Source organism: Dama dama, chromosome 15 (genome assembly GCF_033118175.1).
Source record: "Dama dama isolate Ldn47 chromosome 15, ASM3311817v1, whole genome shotgun sequence".
NCBI classification, from domain to species: Eukaryota; Metazoa; Chordata; class Mammalia; order Artiodactyla; family Cervidae; genus Dama; species Dama dama.
Genome location: NC_083695.1, coordinates 28,958,359 through 28,982,848, shown reverse-complemented (window position 1 = coordinate 28,982,848; position 24,490 = coordinate 28,958,359). Strand labels below are relative to the sequence as shown.

General features: G+C 51.6%; 1 protein-coding gene across 1 annotated transcript in view; it reads right to left on the bottom strand.

Annotated features, from left to right (window-relative positions):
- Window positions 1-631: 631 nt before the first annotated feature.
- The window catches only part of TSPAN15 (tetraspanin 15), a 52,536-nt gene continuing 28,677 nt past the window's right edge, over window positions 632-24,490 (bottom strand). Inside the window, exons 2-8 of the mRNA XM_061161701.1 lie at window positions 22,563-22,748; window positions 21,245-21,319; window positions 11,167-11,262; window positions 8,567-8,683; window positions 4,316-4,363; window positions 1,678-1,794; window positions 632-1,455 (exon numbers count right to left, since the gene is read on the bottom strand). Of these exons, the coding sequence (XP_061017684.1) occupies window positions 1,306-1,455; window positions 1,678-1,794; window positions 4,316-4,363; window positions 8,567-8,683; window positions 11,167-11,262; window positions 21,245-21,319; window positions 22,563-22,748 (789 nt within the window). The 3' untranslated portion in view covers window positions 632-1,305. The remainder of the gene's footprint in view (window positions 1,456-1,677; window positions 1,795-4,315; window positions 4,364-8,566; window positions 8,684-11,166; window positions 11,263-21,244; window positions 21,320-22,562; window positions 22,749-24,490) is intronic.

Sequence of the window (24,490 nt, the reverse complement as noted above, 5' to 3'; positions counted from 1 at the left end):
AGGAAGGCTTGGGCGGACGGATCCATGAAGGTCCTGCCGTCTCCAGCAGGGGGCGACCAGCACCCACCACCATTCGCTAATGATGCGCAATGTCCAGCCCCACCCCTGGCCCTGGGAACAATGGGCTGTTTACAGCAGGAGAATAATTTTAGTTCCATAGCCCAGTGGCCACAGGCGGATTTGTGGGCACTGCTCCCTCCTGGACTCCTGACTTTCCTAGTTCCAATCTGTTCCACTTCCTGGAAGTGGAGACTCATGCCACTGTGGCCTGGCCTCAGTTTCCCAGTCTGTAAAACAGGTTGTCATCAGTGCCTCTTTCCCTGAGGTCCCACAGTGAATTCTTAGCAGGAATGACAGGCAGGAGAGGCTCCATGCCCTGCCCACAAGCACAGCTGGGAAAAGCCATTTCCTGAAGCAGCAACACCAAAGGATGGGGGAACTGTTTCCAAGCAGGGAGCAGAGGGCCTGGGTGATCCTCCCTCCTCCCAGCCTCAGTGTCTCCTACTGTCCCAAATCTTGGCCCCAGGATGGCCCCCCTTCAATCTTTGCACCAATGAGGGACTTCCAAGCCCAACCTGAGGTTTTCTTCACCCACCCTTGACCCAAACAGCACAAATGAAAAACCAGAAGAAAAAAAAAAAAATCACATCTTTATTGTCTGATTAATGAACTGGCTTGGAGAGGGAAGACTGTAAGGGGGTGGGGAACATCCAGCTTTGATTAGTCGGAAAGTCCTATTAACTGTGTACAAAATGAATGTTACAAAAATCATGTAAAAAAACAGGTCAGCAAAGCAGCAGCCCTGGGGAGGGCTCAAGGCACCTGGGAGGCTGAGAAACAGGCCCACCTAGGCCTCAGGGGTGAGGCTGAAGGACAGGGGCCCGGGGATTGCACCCCTCCCCTCCTTCACCACTGGGCACGTGTTTCTCCTCGCTCCCCGGTTACAAGTCAGTACAAAACTGCCTTCAAGGGCCCAAACCCCAAGGCCAAGGCACTACCAGAAATGAAGTGGGCCTGAAGCCCAGCACTGAGCTCCCCCTTCCCAGCGGCCAGAGCCTGGAGAAGGGGCGCCCGGTTCCCCACGCCCAGCAGGGTGGGCAGGCAGAGTCCCGCAGCTGGGGAGTGGCTCTGCCTCCCGACACGCAGCAGTCTGGGAGCCCTGAGCAGACACAGCCGGGGCTTTGGTCAGTGCTGAGAATGGAGAAGGAGCCACAGGCCTGTCTGGCCCCCCGCCCGCCCCCCGACGCGGCCTCAGCAGAGCTGTCCTGTCGCAGTCCTTCTGGAGCCAATGCCCAGGCCGCGGCCCTAAATGGGGTAACACATGCAGCACCCCGTGCCTGCCGCCTCCACGCCGGGCTTGACGCCGGGCCCCAGGAGCCCGTCGGTGACAGAGTGCTCCGTGATGATGTCCTCCACCCGGGTGATGTACAGGAATGTCAGCAGTACTCCCAGGAACTGAGGAGAAGGCGCGGGGTGGGTGTCACTCACTGTCTAGGCCATTCGCCCTCTTTCCAGCCCCCCGGCCCTCGCCGTCTGAGCCCAGCGTACCCAAGCCCTCTTCACCCTAGTTTTGTCCCTGCTCCGCACTCTGTAATCGCCAAGCCACGCACCATCCCGGCCCACAGCCTGCCCAGCCCACCCCTGCTCCCCTCCCCGGTGGAGGGGGGACCAGCCCACCTGGGGGAGCAGGATGCCCAGCAGGAGGCCCGCCATGATGGTGTAGTTGTCCGTGAACCAGATGAGCACGGCGTTGGTGCAGCCCCGCACATAGATGATGTTATGCACGCTCAGGCGCTGCAGGGAGGAGCCTGGCTGAGCACCTGGCCTGGCAGCCCCAGTCCCAACTCTTGCCACTCATCCCAGGCCCAGGCGAATCCCTCAGCCTCTCCGGGCCTCAGTTTCTCATATGCAACCTGAGAAGTTGACTCTAAACCACAGCGTCTCAACAGAAAGTGAAAGTCGCTCAGTCGTGTCCGACTCTTTGCGACCCCCTGGACTGCCAAGCTCCTGTCCATGGGGTTCTCCAGGCCACAACACTGGAGTGGGTAGCCGTCCCCTTTTCCAAGGGATCTTCCCAACCCAGGGCTCGAACCCAGGTCTCCCGTATTGTGGGCTAATTCTTTACCAGCTGAGCTACCAGGGAAGCCTTTCAACAGGCAGTACTGTTCCCTAGAGAGCCTGCTGCCACTGTGGTGGCCCTTACGCTTCTCACAGAGATGGGGGGGAGCTGAAGGACTCCAGAGCTCAGGGCACTCCTTCTCGAGGGACAGCCACCCAGACTACCTGCCTCTTAGATGTCCCCCAGGCATCTGGATGGGTGATAGCTCATCCATAATTATCTGAGCCCAAAGCCTAACTCCAGGGACATAAAAACCAGTGTTCTCTGCTTGGCTTTACTATACATTGAATTCTACAGAAATAGGTAAACTAAGGAATAATTATATTTGATTTTGTTCGGAACTTTATCAAGAATTGTTCACCATTTTAAAACCATGTCCATGGCAAAAAATATGCCCATGCTATGCAAGTTGCCCACACAACACCCCTCCTAGGTAACAGAAGCCCCTGGCAGTGCAAATACCTGATCAACTTTGTTGTTTTCTGCTGTTTCTATCTAGGACCTAAGCGTGTACATGTTGAAATACAGTATATGGTTATAAATCATTTTATCTTATTTCTCCCTTTATCTCAAATCAGGGGCTTCCCTCATAGCTCAGTTGGTAAAGAATCCACCTGCAGTGCAGGAGACCCCAGTTCCATTCCTGGGTTGGGAAGATACACTGGAGAAGGGATAGGCTGCCCACTCCAGTATTCATGGGCTTCCCTTGTGGCTCAGCCAGTAAAGAATCTGCCTGCAATGCGGGAGACCTGGGTTCGATCCCTGGGTTGGGAAGATCCCCTGGAGAATGGAAAGGCTACCCACTTCCGTATTCTGGCCCAGATAATTTCATGGACTGTATAGTGCATGGGGTCACAAAGAGTCGGAAAAGTCTGAGTGACTTACACTTTCACTTATCTCAAATCATTATGCCACTTGTTTTGGAATTAAGTGTATAGGTAGGTAGGTTATATTATCTGTGAGTGTCATTTTGGAACAACAAATAACAATAGGGCATTGTGTATGCTAAGTCACCTCAGTGGTGCCTGACTCTGTGATCCCATGGACTGTAGCTCACCAGGCTCCTCTGTCCATGGGATTCTCCAGGCAAGAATACTGGAGTGGGTTGCCATGCCCTCCTCCAGAGGATCTCCTGACTCAGGGATCGAACTCGCATCTCTTACATCTCCTGAATTGGCAGGCGAGTTATTTATCACTAGTGCCACCTGGGAAGCCCAAATAGGGCATTACCAAGTGTTTATTATAAAAACTAGCCGTTGGGTCCCATGTTTGGAGAACCACTGCTGGTCTGTGGTTCAGCATCTCAGATATTTGCCAGAGTCACCCACTGGCCCCACCCCAAGAGTGCATGTTTTTAACAAGCTCCTTGGGGCTGCTGTTGCTGCTGGTCTGGGAACCTCACTTTGAGAACCAATGGTCAGAGGCCATCTCAAGTCCTCATTATTTTTAGCTCCCTTCTCAGCACAACCCCATCTTCTCTCCAAGTCCAGGAGAAATGCCCAGGAAGCTGACCCAGGAGGTACCAGCCAAAGACTGTCTTCCGCCAGGGACTTCTGTGTCCCAGGCTGAGGGAGCCAGTGTGTATCTGAAAATTGGCAGCTCCAAGGGCAGAGGCAGGCTGGTGAACACAGCTGGGCATGGGGACACACGGGGGCGCTGACAAGGGCATGGTGGCCTCACACATTAGCTGCTCAATCAACTCTGGCCCGCTTTTCCCAACCTGGGGGGATTCCTGGCTCCCCAAGTCTTTCTGTGTCTGCTGCTGCTAAGTCACTTCAGTCGTGTCCGACTCTGTGCGGCCCCATAGATGGCAGCCCACTAGGCTCCCCCGTCCTAGTGTGTGGGATTCTCCAGGCAAGAACACTGGAGTGGGTTGCCATTTCCTTCTCCAATGCATGAAAGTGAAAAGTGAAAGTGAAGTCGCTCAGTCATGCCCGACTCTTAGCGACTCCATGGACTGCAGCCCACCAGGCTCCTCCATCCATGGGATTTCCCAGGCAAGAGTACTGGAGTGGGCTGCCTTCTGTGTCTAGATAGGGGCAAAAAATGTGGGCAGTCCCTGGCTCCTGTTCACAGCCAGGAATGTTGGGAGATCTCAACAGCCAGGAGCCTCACCCCTGGAAGCCCCTCTGATCACCGTGGGGATGGAACAGGAAGAGCAGCCTTTCTGGGGAAAAGAGATTTCAAAGATATTACCTCTTTGTCGATAGTTTTGTAGCCACACATGGTGTTGACAACTTCTGTCTGAAACAGAAATGTGTATTAGCTAACACTTACATGGTGATTACTGCAGAAGACACTTATTTAGCAACCCCCCCACGCCCCCATTTTACAGATGAAAAAACTGAGGCATAGAGAGTTGCACTATCCAGTATGAATGGAGCTGAGATTCCCATCCCAGCTGCCTGGTTCAAGTCTGCATCTTCTTCTGGATCCAAGAAATGCCCAGGGAAAAAAGGTGGGAAGACCAGTTCTGTGGCTCTTGGGTGGGAGACCCACTGCTCCACCAGTGGCAGCCTAGGAGCCCAGAGGAAAGGGCACAGCCCCAGACTCTTCTGTTGCATTGCCAGAGCCTCACTTTGCTGAGATGGTCATGTGCTGAGGTCAGGACTGGGCTGCTCCCAGTCTGTTGGCTCTTGTGAAAGAAAATCCCAGACCACAGCCAGGCCCCTGGCTAGCTGGGGTTTACCTGAGGGCAAGGCCAGGCCTCTGACCACACTTCCTGGCCCCTGCAGACTGCCACTCACCAGTAGGGCTGCTCAACCTCCTGCCCGGGAAGAGAGCTGCCTTCAGGAGCTTCCAGCTGCTGACTAATCTAGGCACAGTGGAAGTTGTGGTTGGCCCTGGGCTCATCAAATCTCTTCCCAGCTAACCTAGGTCACAGGGCTGGCAGGGGCCCTTCTCATCACAGCCTGAGCCCTTGTGGAGTCTCCTCTGCTTTCCAGAAGGTGAGAGAGAGCTCAGTGTCCTACCCGTCCACATCTAAGTGACAGCTACTGTGGGATCAGAGTGCCACAGGAGCCAGCAGGGATGGAGGAGCGCAGGGTGGCCGGTGTGGGCTCTGGCATCACGTCGCCCGGTCCAGGCCCTGCTCTGCCACCTCGGAGCTCTGTGACCAACCTGAGGTGTGGTGCTGAGGGGCAGGCACATGGAGGCACTCAATAAGGATTTGTTGAATGAATGAACGAATGGGTTCCCTGGACTCTTCAATAAAGCAGTCATAATCTCTGAATGTACCCCATGGGGATGTTTTGAATATAAAGTGAGATATATACATAAAATGATTGTCCAAGGGCAGGGCACACTGGCTGGACTGACCTTGAACCCAGACCCTGGAAGGCAAGGAGGGCTGTTACTCTTTCTAAAAGCATGGGTTGAACCTCAGACATCATCTAGATCAGTCTAATGTTAAGGTTTGATGTGTGGGCAAAATAACCTCCTTCAGTCTAGGCTGTCCCCCAGGAACCCTCAGACTCCAAAACACCCAGGATCCACCTCACATCAGTCAGCATCAGTGGCCCCTCCAGGCCATGAACATGACCCCAGGGGAGAAGGTCCAGCCTGGGTAGTAGATGTATGAGGGCACGATGGGATCAGGTGCTTCCTGCCTTATTTGTTCACTCATTCAATCATTACTGAACAGATATTGAGCATCAGTTATGTACCATTCTCTGTTCTAGGTGTTGGGAATACAAAAGAACAAAATAAGATCCTTGCCTTCATGAAACTTTTATTCTAGGAAGGGAGATAGGCAATGAACGTAATAAATAAGTAAACTGTATAATACATAAAAGGTGACAAGAATAACTTTACTCTTCATTGTGCTGCTTCCAGACCTGGAGGCAGAACCACAGCTCCTGCCCTTGGGGAACAGACATGCTATGGCAGAGGCCTCCCTTACACCTGGAGCCAAAAAACTATTCTCTATGCCCCAGAGGTGGAGGGGAACTGACGTAGATATGTAGGCAAACATTATTCTGGGCATTTTTAAAAATGAAATTAACATTAAAATCAGTAGGCCAAGTAAAGCAGATTGCCCTCCCTAATGTGGGTGGGCCTCATCCAATCAGTTGAAGGCCTTAATAGAACAAAAAGGCTACTCTTCCCCCAAGTAAGGAAAAATTCTTCCTGTCTGATTTCAAACATGAACTGAAACATGAGCTCTTCCTGGGCCCTGAGGCTGCCAGCCTCAAACAGGAACTACATCATCAGCTCTCCTGGTTCTTAGGCCTGTGGACTCAGGCTGGAAGTAAACCATTGGCTTTCCTGGGGCTCTTGCTTGTTGACTAACTCTGCAGATCTTGGGACTTGCCTGTCTCCATAATTCTGTGAATCAATTTCTTATAATAAATCTCTTTACACACACACACACATCCTATTGATTCTGTTTTTCTGCTAAACAAGTCAGCAAGTCCCTTCCTGGGTGAAACACTAAACTCATGTAATGCCTGCTGAATGTGGAGGTATGAAGGTCTGCCCATCTCACCCCAATATGGGACAACTCTGCAGGATCATCCCAGGACATGCCCATGAATTCGGCTGAGGACCCCACTGAGACTGCATCATTGCTCAACCTCTCCCTCTGCCCAGCCCAGCTTCTATCCCCTCCCTTACAGGTGTCAATTCTGAGCACACCTCCTACTAAGCCTCCTGCTCACTAACAGCATCTCAGAGCCCACTTTCCAGACAGCCTTGGCTGAGACACTGGGATCACTGCACTAGCCCCTAACCAGACTGCCCATGTCACCTCTGCCACCACAGCAGACAGGGTGGTGCTGGTGAAGCCTAAGGAAGATCTGCTACTCATCCACTAAAGCCCTGTCACTTGACTTCTTGTCACTCAAGGGAACCAAAGGGTACCCATGACCTCTGACTTCATCTACAACTATCTTCCCCCAAGCTCACTCTGCTCCAGCCACACTGGAGCTGGTCTCTGTGCTGTTTCTTAAATTCACAAGGGCAGGTCCCACCTCAGGGCCTTTGCACTTGCTCTTCTCTCTGCCAGGAATTCCCATCCCCAGATAGCATGGCTTACTCCCTCACTTCTTTCAGGGTTTTACTGAGAACCAACCTTCTCAGTATCTAAAATGCAACCCTCCATGCCCCTGCTTTATTTTTCTCCTTAGAATTTATCATCTCTTAGAATATTATCTCTTTTACTTATTTATCTTGCTTATTAGTTTTCTCCACTAGAAAGAATGTCAGCTCCATGTGGGCAGAGAGTTCTCTGTGTGTTTCCTGTATCCTTAGAATATAGAACTGCATCTGGCTGGTCCTCAGTAAATACCTGTTGAATGAATGAATGAATGAACGAATGCACATTGGGCTTTCACATCGCAACTTGGACATTTCAGGTGCCACTGCCTTGGATGACGAAGTTCAGGGTCACCCCTGTCCCCCTCCTCAGGCCTCTCTGAAAACCCTGGGCTCCTCCTCAGCACTCCCCCTGCACAAAGAGCTACCCTAAAATGGCAGCTCCAACTTCCAAACAAACCTGCCCTCCTGGCCCAGCCTTTTTAGGGCTCATGCACTTGGCACTGGATCCCTGAGTCATGGGTGAGGCCCCCACCCCCCACCAGCAGCTGCTCAGTTTACAGAATCCAACAGTGGGCACAGAGTGGTGGAGACGTCAGAAGAGAAATTTTCCATGACTCTTCAAGGCATGAGTAATTGCAAAACTCCCCGCCTCATTCCAAGCCAGAAACCAGGCAGCTTTTGGACACATTAGTCAAACAGAGGATTGACCAAGCCTCTCATTTATTAGCAGTGACGGCTCAGGGCAGCCTCCCAAGTGGCCAAGCGGGTAACAGAGCTCAGAGGACCCCTCCGGGGAGAGGCAGAGGCTGGCATTTACATCACCAGGCCACTTCCAAGCGCCTCATTGCTGATGGTCACCAGGACATCAAGCCCAAAGTCCACCAGCAACGTTCAAAGTGCAGGCACTGCCCTGGTCCCCAGCTATGGCTGCCAAGCCGGCCACCCTGCTCAGCCCCCCAGCCTGGACTCTCTCCCACTCTTCGCCTGGCGTGCACAGTAGTCCAGGGCTCGGCTCTGACAACAACTGCCTGAATTTCATCCTAGCTCTATCAACCTTGAGTCAAGAACCTCACCTTTTGGTGCCTCAGTTTTCTCATCTGTATAGTGGGTAAAATAACCATACCTACCTCACAGGGTTGTTGAAAGGACTTAATGAGTTGAAACAACTAAAGAACCTAGAACAGGCCACCACGTGGTAAGTGCTCAATAGGTATCAACAACCGTTACTAATAAGACAAGTCTTCCCATCCTCTACCCCCAGATTCACCCCATTCAGTAGCCCTTGAGGCTCAGGAAGCCTCGGCAAGGACCACCACCTCCTGCCTACCCCTCTACCCAGCCCCAGCACCCCTGTCCTGAAAGGTGAGAGAAGCGTTTGACCAGCCAGGAGGCCCCAGGAGCAGTGGGTACCGTGTTTCTGAAGCAGCAGGTGTAGGGCACCCCACAGGCCAGGGGTCCAGGGGCACTGCAGTCGTGGTACTGGTTTTTGCTCCAATCTCGGTAGTCTTCCCCGCCACAGCACTTAAACTGAGGGAGGAAGCAAGTGGGGAAGAGAGCTGCCGTCACCACCAAGGCCCCCGGGGCAGACAGCAAAGAGGGGCCCAGCCAGGGGATGACATGATTTATGATGCGGATCACCCAGGTAGGGAGCATTATGGGGAGTATGTGAGGCATCGTTACAGGTCAGAGCTCAACAAAAGCAGAAGAGTGGCCCAGGAGGTAGTGAGCACCCCATCACTGGGGAGGATTGCAAGCCAAGGCTGGGTAGCCTTTTGGTGGGATAGTGGGTGGTCCTTGCCAACCGGACTCCATCTTCACATCCCCAGTGCAGGTGCTCCCACCCCAGGACCTGGCCTTTAAAGCCCCAGAGACTAGGATTCTAGGGGAGCCCCTCAATCCAGGGGCCCCTGAACCACGCTGACCTCCTCACCAGCCAGCTCTGCCTGTCCCACCCTTAGCAAAGGGGCACACACACACACATCCTGGCCAGGGCTCAGGACTGAAATGATGGCACAGCTGGAGTCATTTTCCCCTTGGCCGAGCTCCGCCCTGCATGGCCCCCCGTACAGATGCCAGTGCCCGGGGGAAGCAGTTACTCCCCTGGGCTCTGCTGTGTGCTGGGCATTGGTCTGTGTGCCCCAAAACCAAAGTGGAGGGAGAGCGCCCCAGCCCTGAGGGAGATGAAGAGGAAGCATCACGAGAAAAGGGCGTGAGGTAGAGCTGGGTACCAGGGATACGGCAAGTGGGGGAAGGAGGCAGGAGGTTGGTAAAGGCCTGAGGAGATCTCATTTAATCGGAAATATGAACAACAGGAAAAAACCAGTCAAGACACGCCAAGACCCCACACGGAGATGAGTTAATTGTATCGATATTTCAGCAGCAGGCGTACCTGGAGCAGAATGAGCAAGAGCAGACGGGTTGAGGTAGGACCATGAAAGCTTTTCAGCCAGAATAAGCAGGGAACAGGGATAGTATCCTTAGTGACAGGAAGTTACTGGAGGGTTTAACCAGGGGAGTGATATGGTCAGAGGTTCTAGTAGAAACAAAGTAGATGCCCTTCCAGAGTCTCCCTAGAGCCTTTCAGGCTATCAGTCTAGGGGACCAGGAAGTGCCTCTGTGGGGTGCAATGCAAAGAGCATTTACTTTGCCATCCGACAGGCCAGCGTTCAAATCCTCATACCACCACTCCATGCTGTGTGACTCTGGGCAAGTCAATCAGCCTCTCTGGGCCTCAGAGGCTCAACTATAAAGCAGGAAGAGCAATGCCAGCCTTGCACAGCTGAGCTGAGAAGGACAAAGATAAGCCAAGCGGGAAGCACTCCGCGCAGGACCTGGCCCCAAGCAGGTGCCCAGTGAGCATGAGTCATCCCGCCATTCCACCCTGGGAGAAATGAGATTCACAAGCCAGCCGAAGGTTGGTTCCAATAAAAACATCTCGCCCCACCCGATGGCCAGAGCTGGCAGGCGCATCCCTGGCAGAGAACGGCCTCCCAGAGGCTGCACCTGTTATGACTACAGAGAAGGCCTGAGCCAAGGGAGTGGCCACTACGGATGGCCCCGGGCGCAGGGAGATGTTGGTCCCCCACTGAGGGCTATCACGGGGATCAGGTCAGCTGACGCCCCCAAGGTCATGTCCCAAGAGGCGCTGCCAGGGCTGAGGAGGCCCTCAGCTCTAAAACTCCACTCATCCTCACCTAGGACAGACAGACAATGATCACCCCAGCTGACGCTGACTGAGTCTCACCACATGCCTGGCCCTGCTCTAACCACCTCTGAAATAAATTGAGGCAAGTCTCACAGTGACACTAAGCAGAAGGGACCATCAGTATCCCGCTGGGGCAGGAGTGGAACCTGAGGCTCAGGACTAAGTGAGATGGGTGTGTAGAAGCCCCCGAGGGCAGCAGCAGGCACTGCTATTTCTGTTACACCCGCAGACTTGGGTGGACCGTGGGAAGGAGGGATGACAATCATCACATTCAAAGAAGTGCCGTCGGAGAAAAGGAGAAGACTGCTCTGTTCCCCGGTGCAGGGGGAAATGGAACTGGGGAAGAGCTCTCTCCCCATCAGGGCTGTCCTTGATTTGGCAAGGGGGTGAGCTCCCTGTCCCTGAAGGGTCTCAGCAGAGGGAACTTTGAACTGGGTGGCTTGGAGGTTGCTCCCACCTCGAAGAAGATTCTTTGCCCACTGAAGAGGGGCACCCTGAGACTCTGCCACATGGTTTGTAGCTCCCTCTGACCTTGTTCTTTTTTTTTTTCAGAAGGGGAGGGTTTGTGTAACTGGAAAGGAATAGGCAGGGCAAGCATATTCTGGGCCAGGCATGCCCTGGCATCCGCACCCTTGGCGGCTGTCCATGGCCCACCCTCAGCTCCCAGCTTGGCCGGCCACGTGGGGATGGGTAAGCCACCTGACCCCTCACCCCCACCCTCTTGAGCAGGGTCCCAAGTTGGGGGGGGAGGGGGCGGCGGCAAGCGCAGAGCAAAGGACGTGGGAGGCCCAAGCACCTGACTTACCTCCTTCTGAACAAAATCCATGATGTTTTTGAAGTCCAGATCATCATAGTAGTTCTCAATTCCTCTTCGAATATTGTCATTCAGGAAGTCGATGGTCTATGTAGACAGAGAAATTGTAAAGGAGGAAGAGCACACAACTCTAGGGTCCAACCCAAGATCTCCCAGAAGTCAGGATTGAACCAGAGAGTCCACCTGCCCAGGTAGCCTCCCCGCCACGACCTGCAGAACACCTCCATTCCCCCCACGACCTCCCTGCACAAGCACCCTCTCCATGTCCCCAGTGCCCATCAGAGGCAGGAATGACGCACTCCCTTCCTTTACAGATCAGACAACCCAGGCCCCAAGAGGGTGAGGCCCTGCCTGGGGGACACCATTCCGAAGGAACCGGGCCAGGGCTGGGGCTTGGCTGCCCAGGTGCTCCTTCTACTGCTAAAGACGGGCCTGCACTGGAACCTTCCCTTTGCCCTCCAGCCCCCTCCCCACTCTTCTTTCCTATATAAGCTTGTCTTTTACAGATGAAGAGGCCCAGAGAGGGAGATTGACTCTTCCCAGGTCACCGAGCAGGTGTCAGCTCTGCTTAGGGGCCCAGCCAGGACTGGAAACCCGGTGTCCTGACTTCCCTCCAGGTCTCTCTCTGTCGCTGCAGTGCTCTGGCCTAGACGACAGGGCCCATCTCCCTCTCGGACTGGGACAATCCCCACTGGGAAGGGTGCTGGCAGGCCACCCTCTCCCAGTCACGCTGGGCCTTCGGGATCAACAGCCCGGCTGTTGTGCCGAGATCCAGGAGCACAAAAGGCCCCACAGCGGGAAGGGACGGGGCGGGAGTGTGGGCAGCCCGGCTCCACACTCACAGTGACAATCGGGGCTTTCAGAGCAGATCATCAGAGATTGTGCTGCCACAAAGGGCGCATTCTCAGCTCTGGAGCCAGACGATTCCCGGGGGGAGGCGCCCTCAGGGTTCGTGGGGACAAGAGGGTCCTGAGTTCCAGGCCCCACCCTAGGACTGCAGGCCCCACCCTACCCCTCCACTCTTAGCTCCCCACTTGTGAATCAGTCATGCAGGCCTGTCTTTAAGACACCTTCCAGCTCCAAAGATCAAAGACTAAGCTGCAAGGGGCTGTCAAGCCTCATGGTGAAGAATAGTCTTTGCACCCACACCTGCCTCAGGAACATCATTTAACGTCTGGGCCTCCAGTGGCTCAGACGGTAAAGGATATGCCTGCAATCCAGGAAACATGGGTTTGAACCCTGGATCAGGAAGATCCCCTGGAGAAGGGAATGGAAACTCACTCCAGTATTCTTGCCTGGAGAATTCCATGGACAGAGGAGCCTGGCAGGCTACAGTCCATAGGGTTCCAAACAGTTGGACCTGACTGAGTGACTGACACTTTTCCTCCCCTACAGGGTGGGAGTGGGGATCCTCTGCCTCGAAGGAATTTGAGACTCAAACAAACTAGAGCAACGAAAGTGCTTAGCACGATGCCAGGCACATAGCAGGTGCTGGTACTGTATGATAGATTTTTCTCTTTTTCCAGGAGGTAGTACCACTTCATACCCATCATGTCATCAGTGGAAAATGGCTAATCCCAAAAGAAATCAAGACCCTAAGTCTTGTCCAAGAGCCACTCCTGATCTGGGACCCCTCCCAAACTCCCTGCAGCCCAAAGAGGTAATGTGACTTGTCTAAGGTCACCCCAATGATCACTGGCAGAGAGATGCTGGAATCAAGAGTCAAAATCGCAGCCTGATACACTTTAAGAAGCCAAGAACCCAAGGCTGAGTTCAGGGCCATCTCCCCAAACTATCTCCAGGATCAGGAAGAGAGGAACAAGGATGTGATAGCCACCTCCTTCCTGACATTCACACACTGCTCAAAGCCAAGGTGACAAAGCAGACTGGCTCAAGGAAACCAGTCTCCGTGGTCAGAAGGAAAACCCTCTGTTGACGATAATCAGTGCTCAGGAGCAGACCTGGGAGTTGAGGAGGATCACGCCAGCCTCGGGAGGCACCAGGTCAGCCCTCTTCCCCTGTAACAGGCTCTGCCATCACCAGCCATCCGTTCTGCCCAGGTCTGGCTCTGGATCCTGGGGCAGGGGCTCAGTGGAAGAGCGGTTTGCTGGCCACCCGACCTGGGCAGAGCAGGGACCCGCCTGTTCTCAGGTCCACGCTTCCCAGAGGTCCCCAGGTCCTGCAGCCTCTCCAGTCTTGGGTGCCTGTTCCCTGGGGTGATGATGAAGGGAAAGGCCAGCCAGCTGGGGCATAGTTGGGGTGCCTAAGAAACAGGACACCAGGTGGATCAGTCTGTCCCCCAGGGAGTGAGCTCACAGGATGACATGGCTTGCTGTAAGGGGCTCTTGGCAGGGGATGATGTCCAAGGTCAGGGATATGCCAAGGGCCACAGTCATGGCGGGCGAGGTGGCTTCCCTTCAGTCTCAAGGCACTGCAGGCCGTCCTGGCCCTCCTATCCCAGCCCACTGGCCACCTCACAGTCCCTCTGCTGGGTCACCCCTCAGCCCTCCCACGGGGTCACACGCAGTTAGGAGCCCGGGTCGGGTGAGGGCAGGAGGCCCAGGGCAGGGAGGAAGACGAGCAGCAGAGCACATACCCAGCAGCCCCACGGCGAAAAGCTCTCCCCCACTCTACGGCGAGCAGCCCTGACCTCTCTCCCCAGACCGTCTCAGTCTCTGGGTATTTTCCAAAGGCGCGGACTCTGAAAGAGGCCTTCTTTGTGCAAATCAGACCTTCCATCTGGTTAGCTGAGCTGGACACTGCGGGGGAGGGAGGCCCCACTGGAGGCCTCTCTGGACGGACAGGAAGAACAGATGGGCCCAGACTTCACGGGCAGCAGCTGCCCCCGTTCCCACCAGGGAGCTCTCTGGCTTGTGCTGGCTCTTACACGTGTGTGCTGCCCTTGGCACCACGTCTGTGTGTGTGGGTGCACGTGTGTGTGTGTGTGGGTGCATGCGTCCACACCAGGGAGACGTGTAGAATGTCTGGGTGGTTCCTGCAGGGGTAGGGTTGTATGGTTCATTAATTAATGATAATCAACTGTAAAGTGCATTGCTATGTTCCACAGTGTTCTAAGGGACTGGGGGAGCCACTCAGAGGACATGTCCTGTGGGAGCGCGGTAGGGAAAAGTGAGTTCTGGCTTCCTCTGCTGCCTCAGAGGCCAACGCACCCAAGGCCACCCCCACCCGGCTCTAAACCAGGTCACGCAGTGGGGCAGCTCCAGCAAGGACCTGAAAACCACCTTTCATGAATGGCTGGCGTGGCCTCAGAGGCATGTGGCCCCAGCCAAATCAAACAAAGAGTAAGCAATCATCAAAACCATGGGATTTTCACAGCACATTGTTCAAGCTACCAGACTCAAGCCACAGAGCACTGCCCTTTCTAGGTCTGTCTTTCAATCTAGTTTTAAAGATAGCCGAAGCCTCTGCATCACTCCCTTCAATGGAGGCACTTGGACAGTTTGTTGATGAATGACGAAGATAGCTCGGGGATGGTGGATTTCTTCTCAAAGCCTCGAAAATGTTCTCAAATCAACAGTGGTCATGGCTGCACATGTATGAATGAACACTTCAAATGAGTGACCTGTATGGTGTTCATGCTCGGTCGCTCGGTCATGTCTGACTCTTGGCGACACCATGGACTGTAGCTCACCAGGCTCCTCTGTCCATGGGATTCTCCCAGGAAGAATACTGGAGTGGGTTGCCATTTCCTCCTCCAGGGGATCTTTCCAACCCAGGGATCGAAACCTCATCTCTTGCATCTCCCGCATTGGCAGGTGCATTCTTTACCACTAGTGCCACCTGGGAAAACGGAATTGTACAGTATGTGAATTATGCATCAATAAAGCCTTTTATAAGCCTGAAAAACAAATAAATAAGGCATTGGAGGGGGTGAGGGGCATGGGTGGAAGCTCCCCAGGATGGGAGGCTGAGGAATAGAAAAGGAGGAGTGGAAGAGCCAGCAGCTGGAGCCTCCCACCAGACCTCTGGGGATGGAGCTGCCCTAGTTTCCTGCAGGCTTCCAGCCGGCCTCCATCGATTCATGTCAGCTTCTGGGGCCCACTCTGGGGAGGTCCAGTAGCCGGCAGCTCAGCCAGAACCATCGCCAGCTCAGCTTTCACAATGCAAAGGCGGCTGCTCAGCCTCGGACTTCCTTCCTCCTTGAGCACCTAGGCTGAGCCAGCATCCCTGGGCTCCCTTCAGTGTCCCCCAGAAGGTAAAGACATCCTCATTGCCTCCCCTGGGGCCTCTGCTCCAGCCCTGAGATGGGCCCCATCAGACAACCGAGGGTGGAGAGGAACCCAAACAGTGAGAAAGAAACAGGTGTGAACACTGCAAGGTTCTCAGAAATATCTGCCAGTCCCTTCCTCAGACCTGGCTGGACTGTGTGTTAGCCCTGCGGTTGGGTCCGACTCTTTGAAACCCCGTGAACTCCTCTGTCCATGGGGTTTTCCAGGCAAGAATATTGGAGTGGGTTGCCATTTCCTTTTCCAGGAGATCGTCTCGACTCAGGGATCGAACCCAGGTCTTCTGCATGGCAAGCAGATGCTTCACCATGAGCCAACACGAGCAGATGACCACCAGGGAAGCCTATCACATCTGGCTGGTAGTCTCAGGGTTAATCCTCATGGTGGGGGAGGGTTATGCTTTGGTTTCCCAGGTGTTTGGAGCCCAGCTTTCACTTCCAAAAGGCTGTCCACAGTGGGATGCACCAGCTGCGGGAGTCCGTCTACATCACTAGAACTTTCTCTACTTGCTCCAGGTGGGAAGGATATATATGCTCAGGTGCTCAGACAAGCAGCCCATGCCGTCTCCTTTCTCCCGGCCCTGACCTCACGGTCACGCAGAGAGCCAGCTGGTGACAGTGCCAAGATAAACAGGCTGGGTGCTGCCCATTGTTCTATGGCTGATGTTGGGTGTGACCACGGCACCATCCAATCAAGGCCAGGAAAGAGGTCACTCCCCCACTTGTCCAGGAGGTAGAGGGAAGGAGGCCAGGGATGGATACAGACATACCAGCCACAGCCCAGTGTCTTCTGGGTGTCCCTGCTCAGCCCTGCCTCGCTGGGAACACATGGGCAGGAGCTGCCCACTTCCAACGCCCCCAATATTCCTTCAGGGAGGCTCAGAACAAGCTGGGGTGATGTCAGGTCAAGAACAGTGAGACCCGGGGATTTCCCTGGCTGTCCAGTGCTTAAGACTCCATGCTTCCCTGATGCAGGTTCAATCCCTAGTCAGGAAAGTAAGATCCAGGCAAGAATACTGGAGTGGGTTGCCATCTCCTCCTCTAAGGGATCTTCCCAACCCAGGGATCAAACCCAGGTCTCCTGCACTGCAGACAGATTCTTTACCGTCTGAGACACAGAGAAGCCCAAAGTGAAAGTGTCAGTCACTCAGTTGTGTCCGACTGTGACCCCAAGGCCTGTAGCCTGCCAGGCTCTGCCATCCACGGAATTATCCTGCCAAGAATACTGGAGTGGGTAGCCATTCCTTTCTCCAGGGGATCTTCCCGACCCAGGGATTAAACCTGGGTCTCCTGTATTGCAGGCAGATTCTTTACCAACTGAGCCATCAAGGAAGCCCTGCATGGCCAAAACATAAATTAATTAAAAAAAAAATAAAGAGCAGTGAGATCCAGACACCTGTGGAAGTCATCCAGGTTCTCCACCCACTGCTGGGTTCACGGTGCTGCACTTCTCCTGCTTTTAATGCCCGGATCCTTGGGGCCACCAGCTCTGCACCAAGTTCCCTTCACACGGCCACTCCACCCTGCATAAGCAGAGAAGCTGCTTCAATCCAACTCCTGGGTCATGCCTAGCAGCAGAAACTGTGCCCAGGGTCAGCAACTGATAGAGAATTTCTGCCTCACACCCGGGAGTTGTTTATCTTTCGCTGCCTGGAGGTGACCATGGTTGTACCTTCCTGAGAGCCCTGTGTGAAGTCATCAGCCTGATGATTTATCCTCGTCTGTCACCACAAGTGGATTCTTAGAGTTAAGAGGTAGCCTGCAGGGCTGGAGACTGAACTTGTTACACTGTGACTCAAAGAAATCTGACTTCCCCTCTTGGGGAAGAAAAACTGGGAACTCACCTGGAACCCGACCTTGACTGTGCCTCACCTCTTTCCCCACCATCAATGGCCAGGCTTCTCCTTCCCTATCCTCACCATTGGCCCATTTCTTGTTTTACGAAATCACATGGCATTACAGTTGGTAGGGACATTATTTTTCTTTATATGGTATTTTTCTTCTTGATTATAAAAAATGAAAAAGAAAATTTGGGAGCTAGGGAAAAAAAATATAAAGGAGGAAATAAAAATCACCCTAGTCCCATCCCTCAGGGAAAATATGAATTAATATGTTAATATTTCTATTTCCTTTCAGATTTTTCCAGGCCTTTTTTTTTTTTTTTTTTTTAATTGTGGAGATCTTACTGCACTTACAGGGCTTTTCTTTTTCTTTCTCTCTTTTTCTTTTTTTTAGGCCACGCCGTGCAGTATGTGGGATCTTAGTTCTCCGGATTGAACCCATGTCCCCTGCATTGGGAGCACAGAGTCTTAACCATTGGACTGCCAGAGAAGTCCCTACACTCACAGTTTTGTATCTCATTTTTAAGTTTTTGAATTAGATATCACTGTCATATGAGAGCACAGCCCATCATAAGCCTCCAAAGAGCTGAGAGCCCTGACGATGAGGGTCCTTCCTGGACTGACATGGTCCCATGAGGGGACACAGTACCCAAGGGGTGGGAACACACTTCACGCTGTGGTGCCCCCGTGTTTGGGGATAATGTAAGCTCTCAGCCCTGACCTCAAGCCTATGGCATCCTCAGCTGTGAGGACTAAAGGTCCCTGGAGGTTTCGCCTTTACTTAGCTCCTCCCTGGAAAGGAGTGGTGTCACAGCCCCTGTTGAGCTACAGGCAAGGAAAATAAATCAGTCTTTGTGAAAGCACCCTGTAAATGAGAACTACTATTCACTTAGGAGATTGTTTATTAAACCACTGATGCTGCTGACCGTGGCCTGGACCTGGGCTCTAGTTAATAAAGTACTCATAATTCTGGAAAGCTGTGGGCAGCCAGGAGCCCTGCTGGCTGCACAGAAAGGCATCCCCATGGGCAAATGGAATAAACATCTCTCCCTCCTCAAGGCTGCTGAAAAATGAACCAGTACCCTGGATCTGCCAGCCCAGAGCAGATGGTCTGAAAAGCAGAAAAGAGGAAAAGGGAGGAACAAGTAGCAAAACTGAATTGGGAAGACAACCAATGGATCAAAGCAATCTATGGATTCAGTGCAATCCCCCTGTCAAAATGCAGATGGCATCTTTCAGAGATATAGGAAAAAATGCTCAAATTCATATGGAATCACAACAAACCCCAGTAGCCAAGGCAACCTTGAACAAGAGCAAAGCTGAAGGTATCACACCTCATGATTTCAATGTTACAAAGTTATGGTAACCGAAACAGTATGGTTTTGACATAAAAACAGACACACAGATCAATGGAACAGAAAAGGGAGTCTGGAAATAAACCCAACATAAATTCCCAACAAAGATGCCAACTCTCTTTAACAAATAGTGTTGAGAAAACTGGAAATCCACATGCTAAAGAATGAAATTGGATCCTTATCTTATACCATAGACAAAAATCAACTCAAAATGAGTCAAAGACTTAAATGAAAGACCTCAAGTAGTAGAACTAACTCCTTAAGGAAATATGGGAAAAAACTCCTTGACATTGGTCTTGGCAATGATTTCTTGGATCTGACATCAAATATATAGGCAATGTTGCTTACAGTGAAAAAAATAAGTGTGACTATGCCAAACTAAAGCATTTCTGCTAAAAAGTAAACTATGTAAAAAGTAAAAAGGTAAACTATAAAATGGGAGAAAACAATTGTAAACAATATATCTTATAAGGGGTTAATACCCAAAATATATATGGAACCCCTACAGTTGCAAAATAGCAAAAAAAAAAAATACAGTTGACCTTTGAACAACGCAGGGATTACTGATGCCAACCCCCAGTACAGTTGAGAAGCTGCATGCTGCTATCTCTGCCTCTAAACAAAGGAACTGATAAATAACTCACTGAAGGGCAGGAAGTGAAAACAGTTTAAATCGAATCAGGACTCAAACCCTAGTCCTTTTGACTCCACATATTGTGATCTCTAACTGAACATAAACTTTTCTCACACTTAGTTGATTTAAAGATGAAATATAGGTACTATATTTATTGAAAACTATCTGTGTATAAGTGGATATACACTGTTCAAACCCATGTTGTTCAAGCATCAGCTGTAATCTGATTAAAAAATGGGCAGAGGACCTGAATAGATAGTTTTTCAAAGAAGACATGCAAATGACCAACAGGTATATGAAAAAATGCTCAACATCTCTAAACATCAGGGAAATGCAAACTAAAACCACAATGAGATATAATCCCACTCCTGTTAGAATGTCTATTATCAAAAAATAGGAGATAAATGTGGGTGAGGCAAAAAGGGAACCTTTGCACACTGTTGCTGGGAGTGTAAAATTGGTACAATCACTATGGAAAACTGTATGATGCTTTCTCAAAAAATTAAAAATAGAACTACCATATGTGGTACAATCCCACTCATGGGTATATAACCAAAGGAAATGAAATTACTATCTCAGAGAGTCATGTGCCATGAAAAGAACTCTCATGTTCATCGCAACATTACTCACAATTGCCAAGATATGGGAACAACCTAAGTGTCTGTTGCCAGATGAGTGGATCAAGATGTGAGATAGATACAGATATTCCATTGTTTGTGTATATAGAATGTATATATATAAAATGGAATATTATTCAGCCATAAAAAAAATAAGGAAAACCTGCCACTTACAGCAACATGGGTGAATCTTGAGGGTATTGTGCTAAGAGAACTAAGTCAGAGAGAGAAAGACAAACACTTCCTATATGGTACCACTTATATTTGAAATCTAAAAAAAAGTCAAACTCATAGAACCAGAGAGTAGAAAAGTCATTGTCAGGGATTAGGAGGTAGGGGAAACAGGAAGATGTTGGTCAATGGTATAAATTTTCAGTTACAAGATGAATAAGTTCTGAGGATCTAATGAACAGTATGGTGACTATAGTTAATAATACAGTATTATATATTTGAAATTTGCTTAGAGAATAGATCTTAAATATTAAGATCTTACCCCCTCCCCCAAAGTTAACTATTCAAGGTGATAGATATATTATTAACTTGATTATGATAATCCTTTCACAATGTATGCATATATCAAATCATCACATTATAGAGTTTAAACATAATTTTATTTGTCAATTATTTCTCAGTAAAGCTGGGGCAGAGGAGGAAAAAAGAAATGAAAAGAAATTGGAAAGCACCCCTGAGCTGCCTCCCTCTTGCTATGTACACTTAGGAGGGCTTCGTAACCTCTCTGTGCCTCAATGAGTCCATCAATATGATGGGAATCTCCCCTCCCCTCTCCTGGTACTCACAAAACAGGAAGCAGACCCTTGGATTCCAAGGGTAAGACACGCCTGTGGTTAAGGCTCACCCATAGCTAGTTTCCCTACTGTCCAGTCTCCATTCAGCAGCAAGTAAAATGTGAATCAGATCACATCACTTCCCAGCATAAAACTCTCCACAGGCTCCCACTGCCTTTAAAAAGCTTTCAAGGCCTTATGTGATCTGCCCCGGCCAGTCCTTCCAGCCTCACCTTCTACCCACTTCCCATCACTCACCTTCAGCCAAGCAGCTTCCACACTGTGCACAAACCCACCAAGCTCCCTTCTGCCTCAGCAGTCCCCTCTGCCTGGACCTCTGTTCCCCCTGCGCCTCAGCAGGATGGCTCTTTCCATCAGCATCCTCCCCACCTCCACCCCAGGCACTCTGCCATCGGCCTGTTTTGTTCTCTTGATTTCTGGTCTACCTGTCCAGTGCCTGTCTCCCCAGCCCAAGAGACACATGAGGGATTGTCCGCCCCACTCTCCACTGCACTCCCAGTTTGCAAGCCAGGGCGCACACACAGCGGGTGCCCAGCATACACGTGACTGGTAAATGTGCCAGAGGCCCACCTGGTTCCGGAAGATCAAGGCCACCACGCCACCAATGAGCTCAATTATGAGGCAAATCCCAAGGATGTACATGAACTGAAAAACAAAGTTCCGTGAGTCACCAAGAGTGGAGGGGAAGCGCTGTCTGCTCCAAGGTCAAGCCCAGTAAGAAAAATCCTCTTTGTCAGAGCTCTTAAGGGCTCCTGGGCCTTTCACCCCTTCCTCCTGTGAGGACGCAGGATGTGGACAGACATTCCCGGGAAAGCCTGTCGCTGGAGCCTGTGATCAGGAAGAGTGACTCAGTTGTCCCAGCCAGACTGTTATCGAGGTTTGTCCCAGGAGTCCTCAGTGGGGTCTGGGTGAAAAAACACAACCCCCTCCCCCAACCCCACACCTTGAGCAGCCTCTGGTCCTCCTCTGGATGACCCAGAGGGGACAGGCCTGTCTTGACAGGCAGGTTAGAGCAGCCTGCAAAGTGACTTCCCAGACCCCAAGGGCAGTTGAGGGGATGTCTCAGGCTGAGTGGATATACTGCCCTTTAGCACAGAAACAAGCATTGTCGAAACTAATGTCAACAACTTCCAGCCTCAGGGAGCATCACTGAGACCATGCTCATAGGGGCTTTTAGGGGCTTCCCGGGTGAGGGGAACAATGAGGTCAAACACACATGCGGGTACAGAGTAAATAGATCTCTTATCCAGCACCCCCTGTGTTGAGAAGCCATCCCTCACCCCACAGTAAGGGGGGCAGGGAGGCTGACCCTACCCCTGACCCCAGAACAGGCACTTGGCCAAGCAGTCCCATCAAAGTCCTAGGATCTTGGCCAGAGTTACCAGGAAAGACTCCCCAGGACCCTGAGCTATAAGGACTGTTGGCCAAAGGCTGCTGGTGACCATCGCAAAGAGAACCTGAGGACAACACCTGGCATCCAGCTGGGAGGTGGCAAGAGAGAGAGCCCAAGGGCGTCAGCTAAACCCCTGGACCTAGGGTGGGCTTGCTGGTTACATGAGCTAATGACCCACCACCAACAACTTTTCTTGGTTTTACTTGCTCCCATCTGAGCATACCTTCTCCCACTCCCCACAGACAGTCCAGACCAACATGGGGTTTAAGAAGAACAGTCTTTGAATCAGCCTTTCTAAGCAGAAGTGGAGGAGGATGAGCCCTCTTGGGCCAATATGGACAGGCTGACCCACGAAACCCTCCAGGAGAGCTGCTTTGAGGCAAGGACTGATTAACTGGACTGCCCGAGGGCCCAGGGGTGGTCTCCCAGCTCTCCCAGGGACTCCAAGGATCACAGCCCCCTCCACCAGCTGACAGGTGCCTGGGGCTGACTCACCGCTTGAAGGAGACACAGGTTGTCGCGGAGGGAAGCCAGGACGCCGATGAAGGACACGATGAACATGACGACCCCCAGGAGGATGAGGATGATGGCCGGGGCCAGAAAGGCACTTTCCAGGGTTTTGTATTTCTGCCTCTCGACCTCTGCATAGATCCCCACAGACAGGACCAGGCCCCCGATCAGCTGCAGCAAGAAAAAAAGGAATGAGAGAGGAGAAGGACTGCAGTCGCTTGATTCTCCTACGAAGGATTCAAGGGAGGGTTCTGCTATCTGCCGTTGGAGGGGTCATCCCAGGTCACCGGATGTGAGGCAACCTGTTATGGGCTGAACTGTGTTCCCCAAATTCACAAGCTGAAGTCCTAACCTCCAGAACCTCAGAATGGGACTGTACTTGGAAACTGAGGCTTAAAAGAGATAATAAAGTTAAAATGAGGTCTTATGACTAGGGCTGAATCCGCTATGAATGTTGTCCTTCTAAGAGAAGATTAGGACACAGAGAGAAGGCCATGTGAAGACACACAGAGAAGACAGCCACTGGCAAAGCCAAAGAGAGGGGCCTCAGAGAAAACCAAATCTGCCCACACCGTCACCTTGGACATCCAGCCTCCAGAACTGAGAGACAGTAAATCCCTGTTGCTTAAGCCGCCCAGTCTGTGGTACTCTGTTATGGCAGTCCTAGTAAATTAATACAGACCCTATTTGGAAATGCTGCTTTGGTGGGAAGTACTGGTGAGTCAAGGGAAATGCCACTGGCTAGAGGATCAGAGAACCTGGGCCGCAGTCCCAGCTCTGCCACTTGCTAACCCTGGGCTTTGGACAAGCATTGGACCACACGAGTCTGTGTGCTCATCTGAAAAATGGGTATGAAGACTATTATTTCTGCCCTGTTCACCCAAGGGTTTTTGCAAGGCTTTAGTGAGATAAGGACAGTGGAAACACTACGAACCTGAAAGCATGGGGCCTTGGGGTGTGTATTACACAGGCAGAACACCAAAGGAAATTTCAGGCCTGCCCAGGGGGATGGGCATTGTACTCAGCACCATACACGTGGGATTTATCTTCAGAATGATCATCAGGAAGACTGAAAGTTGGAGCAGGAGGGATTTTGAAGAGATTTTTAAGTCAAATTCCTCATCATCAATTTTCCTAACAGTGGGAAGGTGACCACTGTAACTCCCCATCAGGAAAAATGAGGCAAAAAAGTTCTTGGAGGACCCCTTCCTGCTCTCAGCCGGAAAAGTCTCATACTAAATCTTCAGGGACCCCTATCAGCGGACGTCACCCCGAACCCTCAGACATGTCTGAGACTGCATTGCCCCATCACCCTGGGATTCACAATAGTGTTCTAACTGGCCGCCTTCAGCCTGTTCTTCCTACCAGAGTGACCAAGCAAAATTTAATCAGGATAAGCTGGTTCTCTGTGCCCTGACAGTAAAAGCCACAACCCTAATTGCAGTCCACACAGCCTGTCTGAGCTCACTTCTCACTCCCCCCACTTCCTCACTCTGCTTTAATTGCACTCGGCCCCTCACTGCCGGTCAAACACACGGAGTGTGCCAGCTCAGGGCCTTTGCACAGGCTGTTCCCACTGCCTGGAATGCTCTTTCTCCTGATCTCCAAGTGGCACTATGGCTCCCTTCCCACCTCCTTCTCATCTTTGCTCACTTCTCACCTGCTCAGTGAGGCCTGTGGGGTCATCTTGTTTAAACACAGAAAATTCTCTCCCTGGAACTCTCAATCCCAATTTCCTGATTTATTTTTCCTTTGCACTGACAAGTATTAAACATACTACATTTTTTGTTTTCTTTTTTAACTGTTTGTCTTCCCCACAAGAACATAAGCTCCATGCTAGGAGGAATTTTTCGACTGTTTAGGGCAGCCCCAGCACCAGAACAGCCTTGACATTTAGGAAGCATAACAGGCAT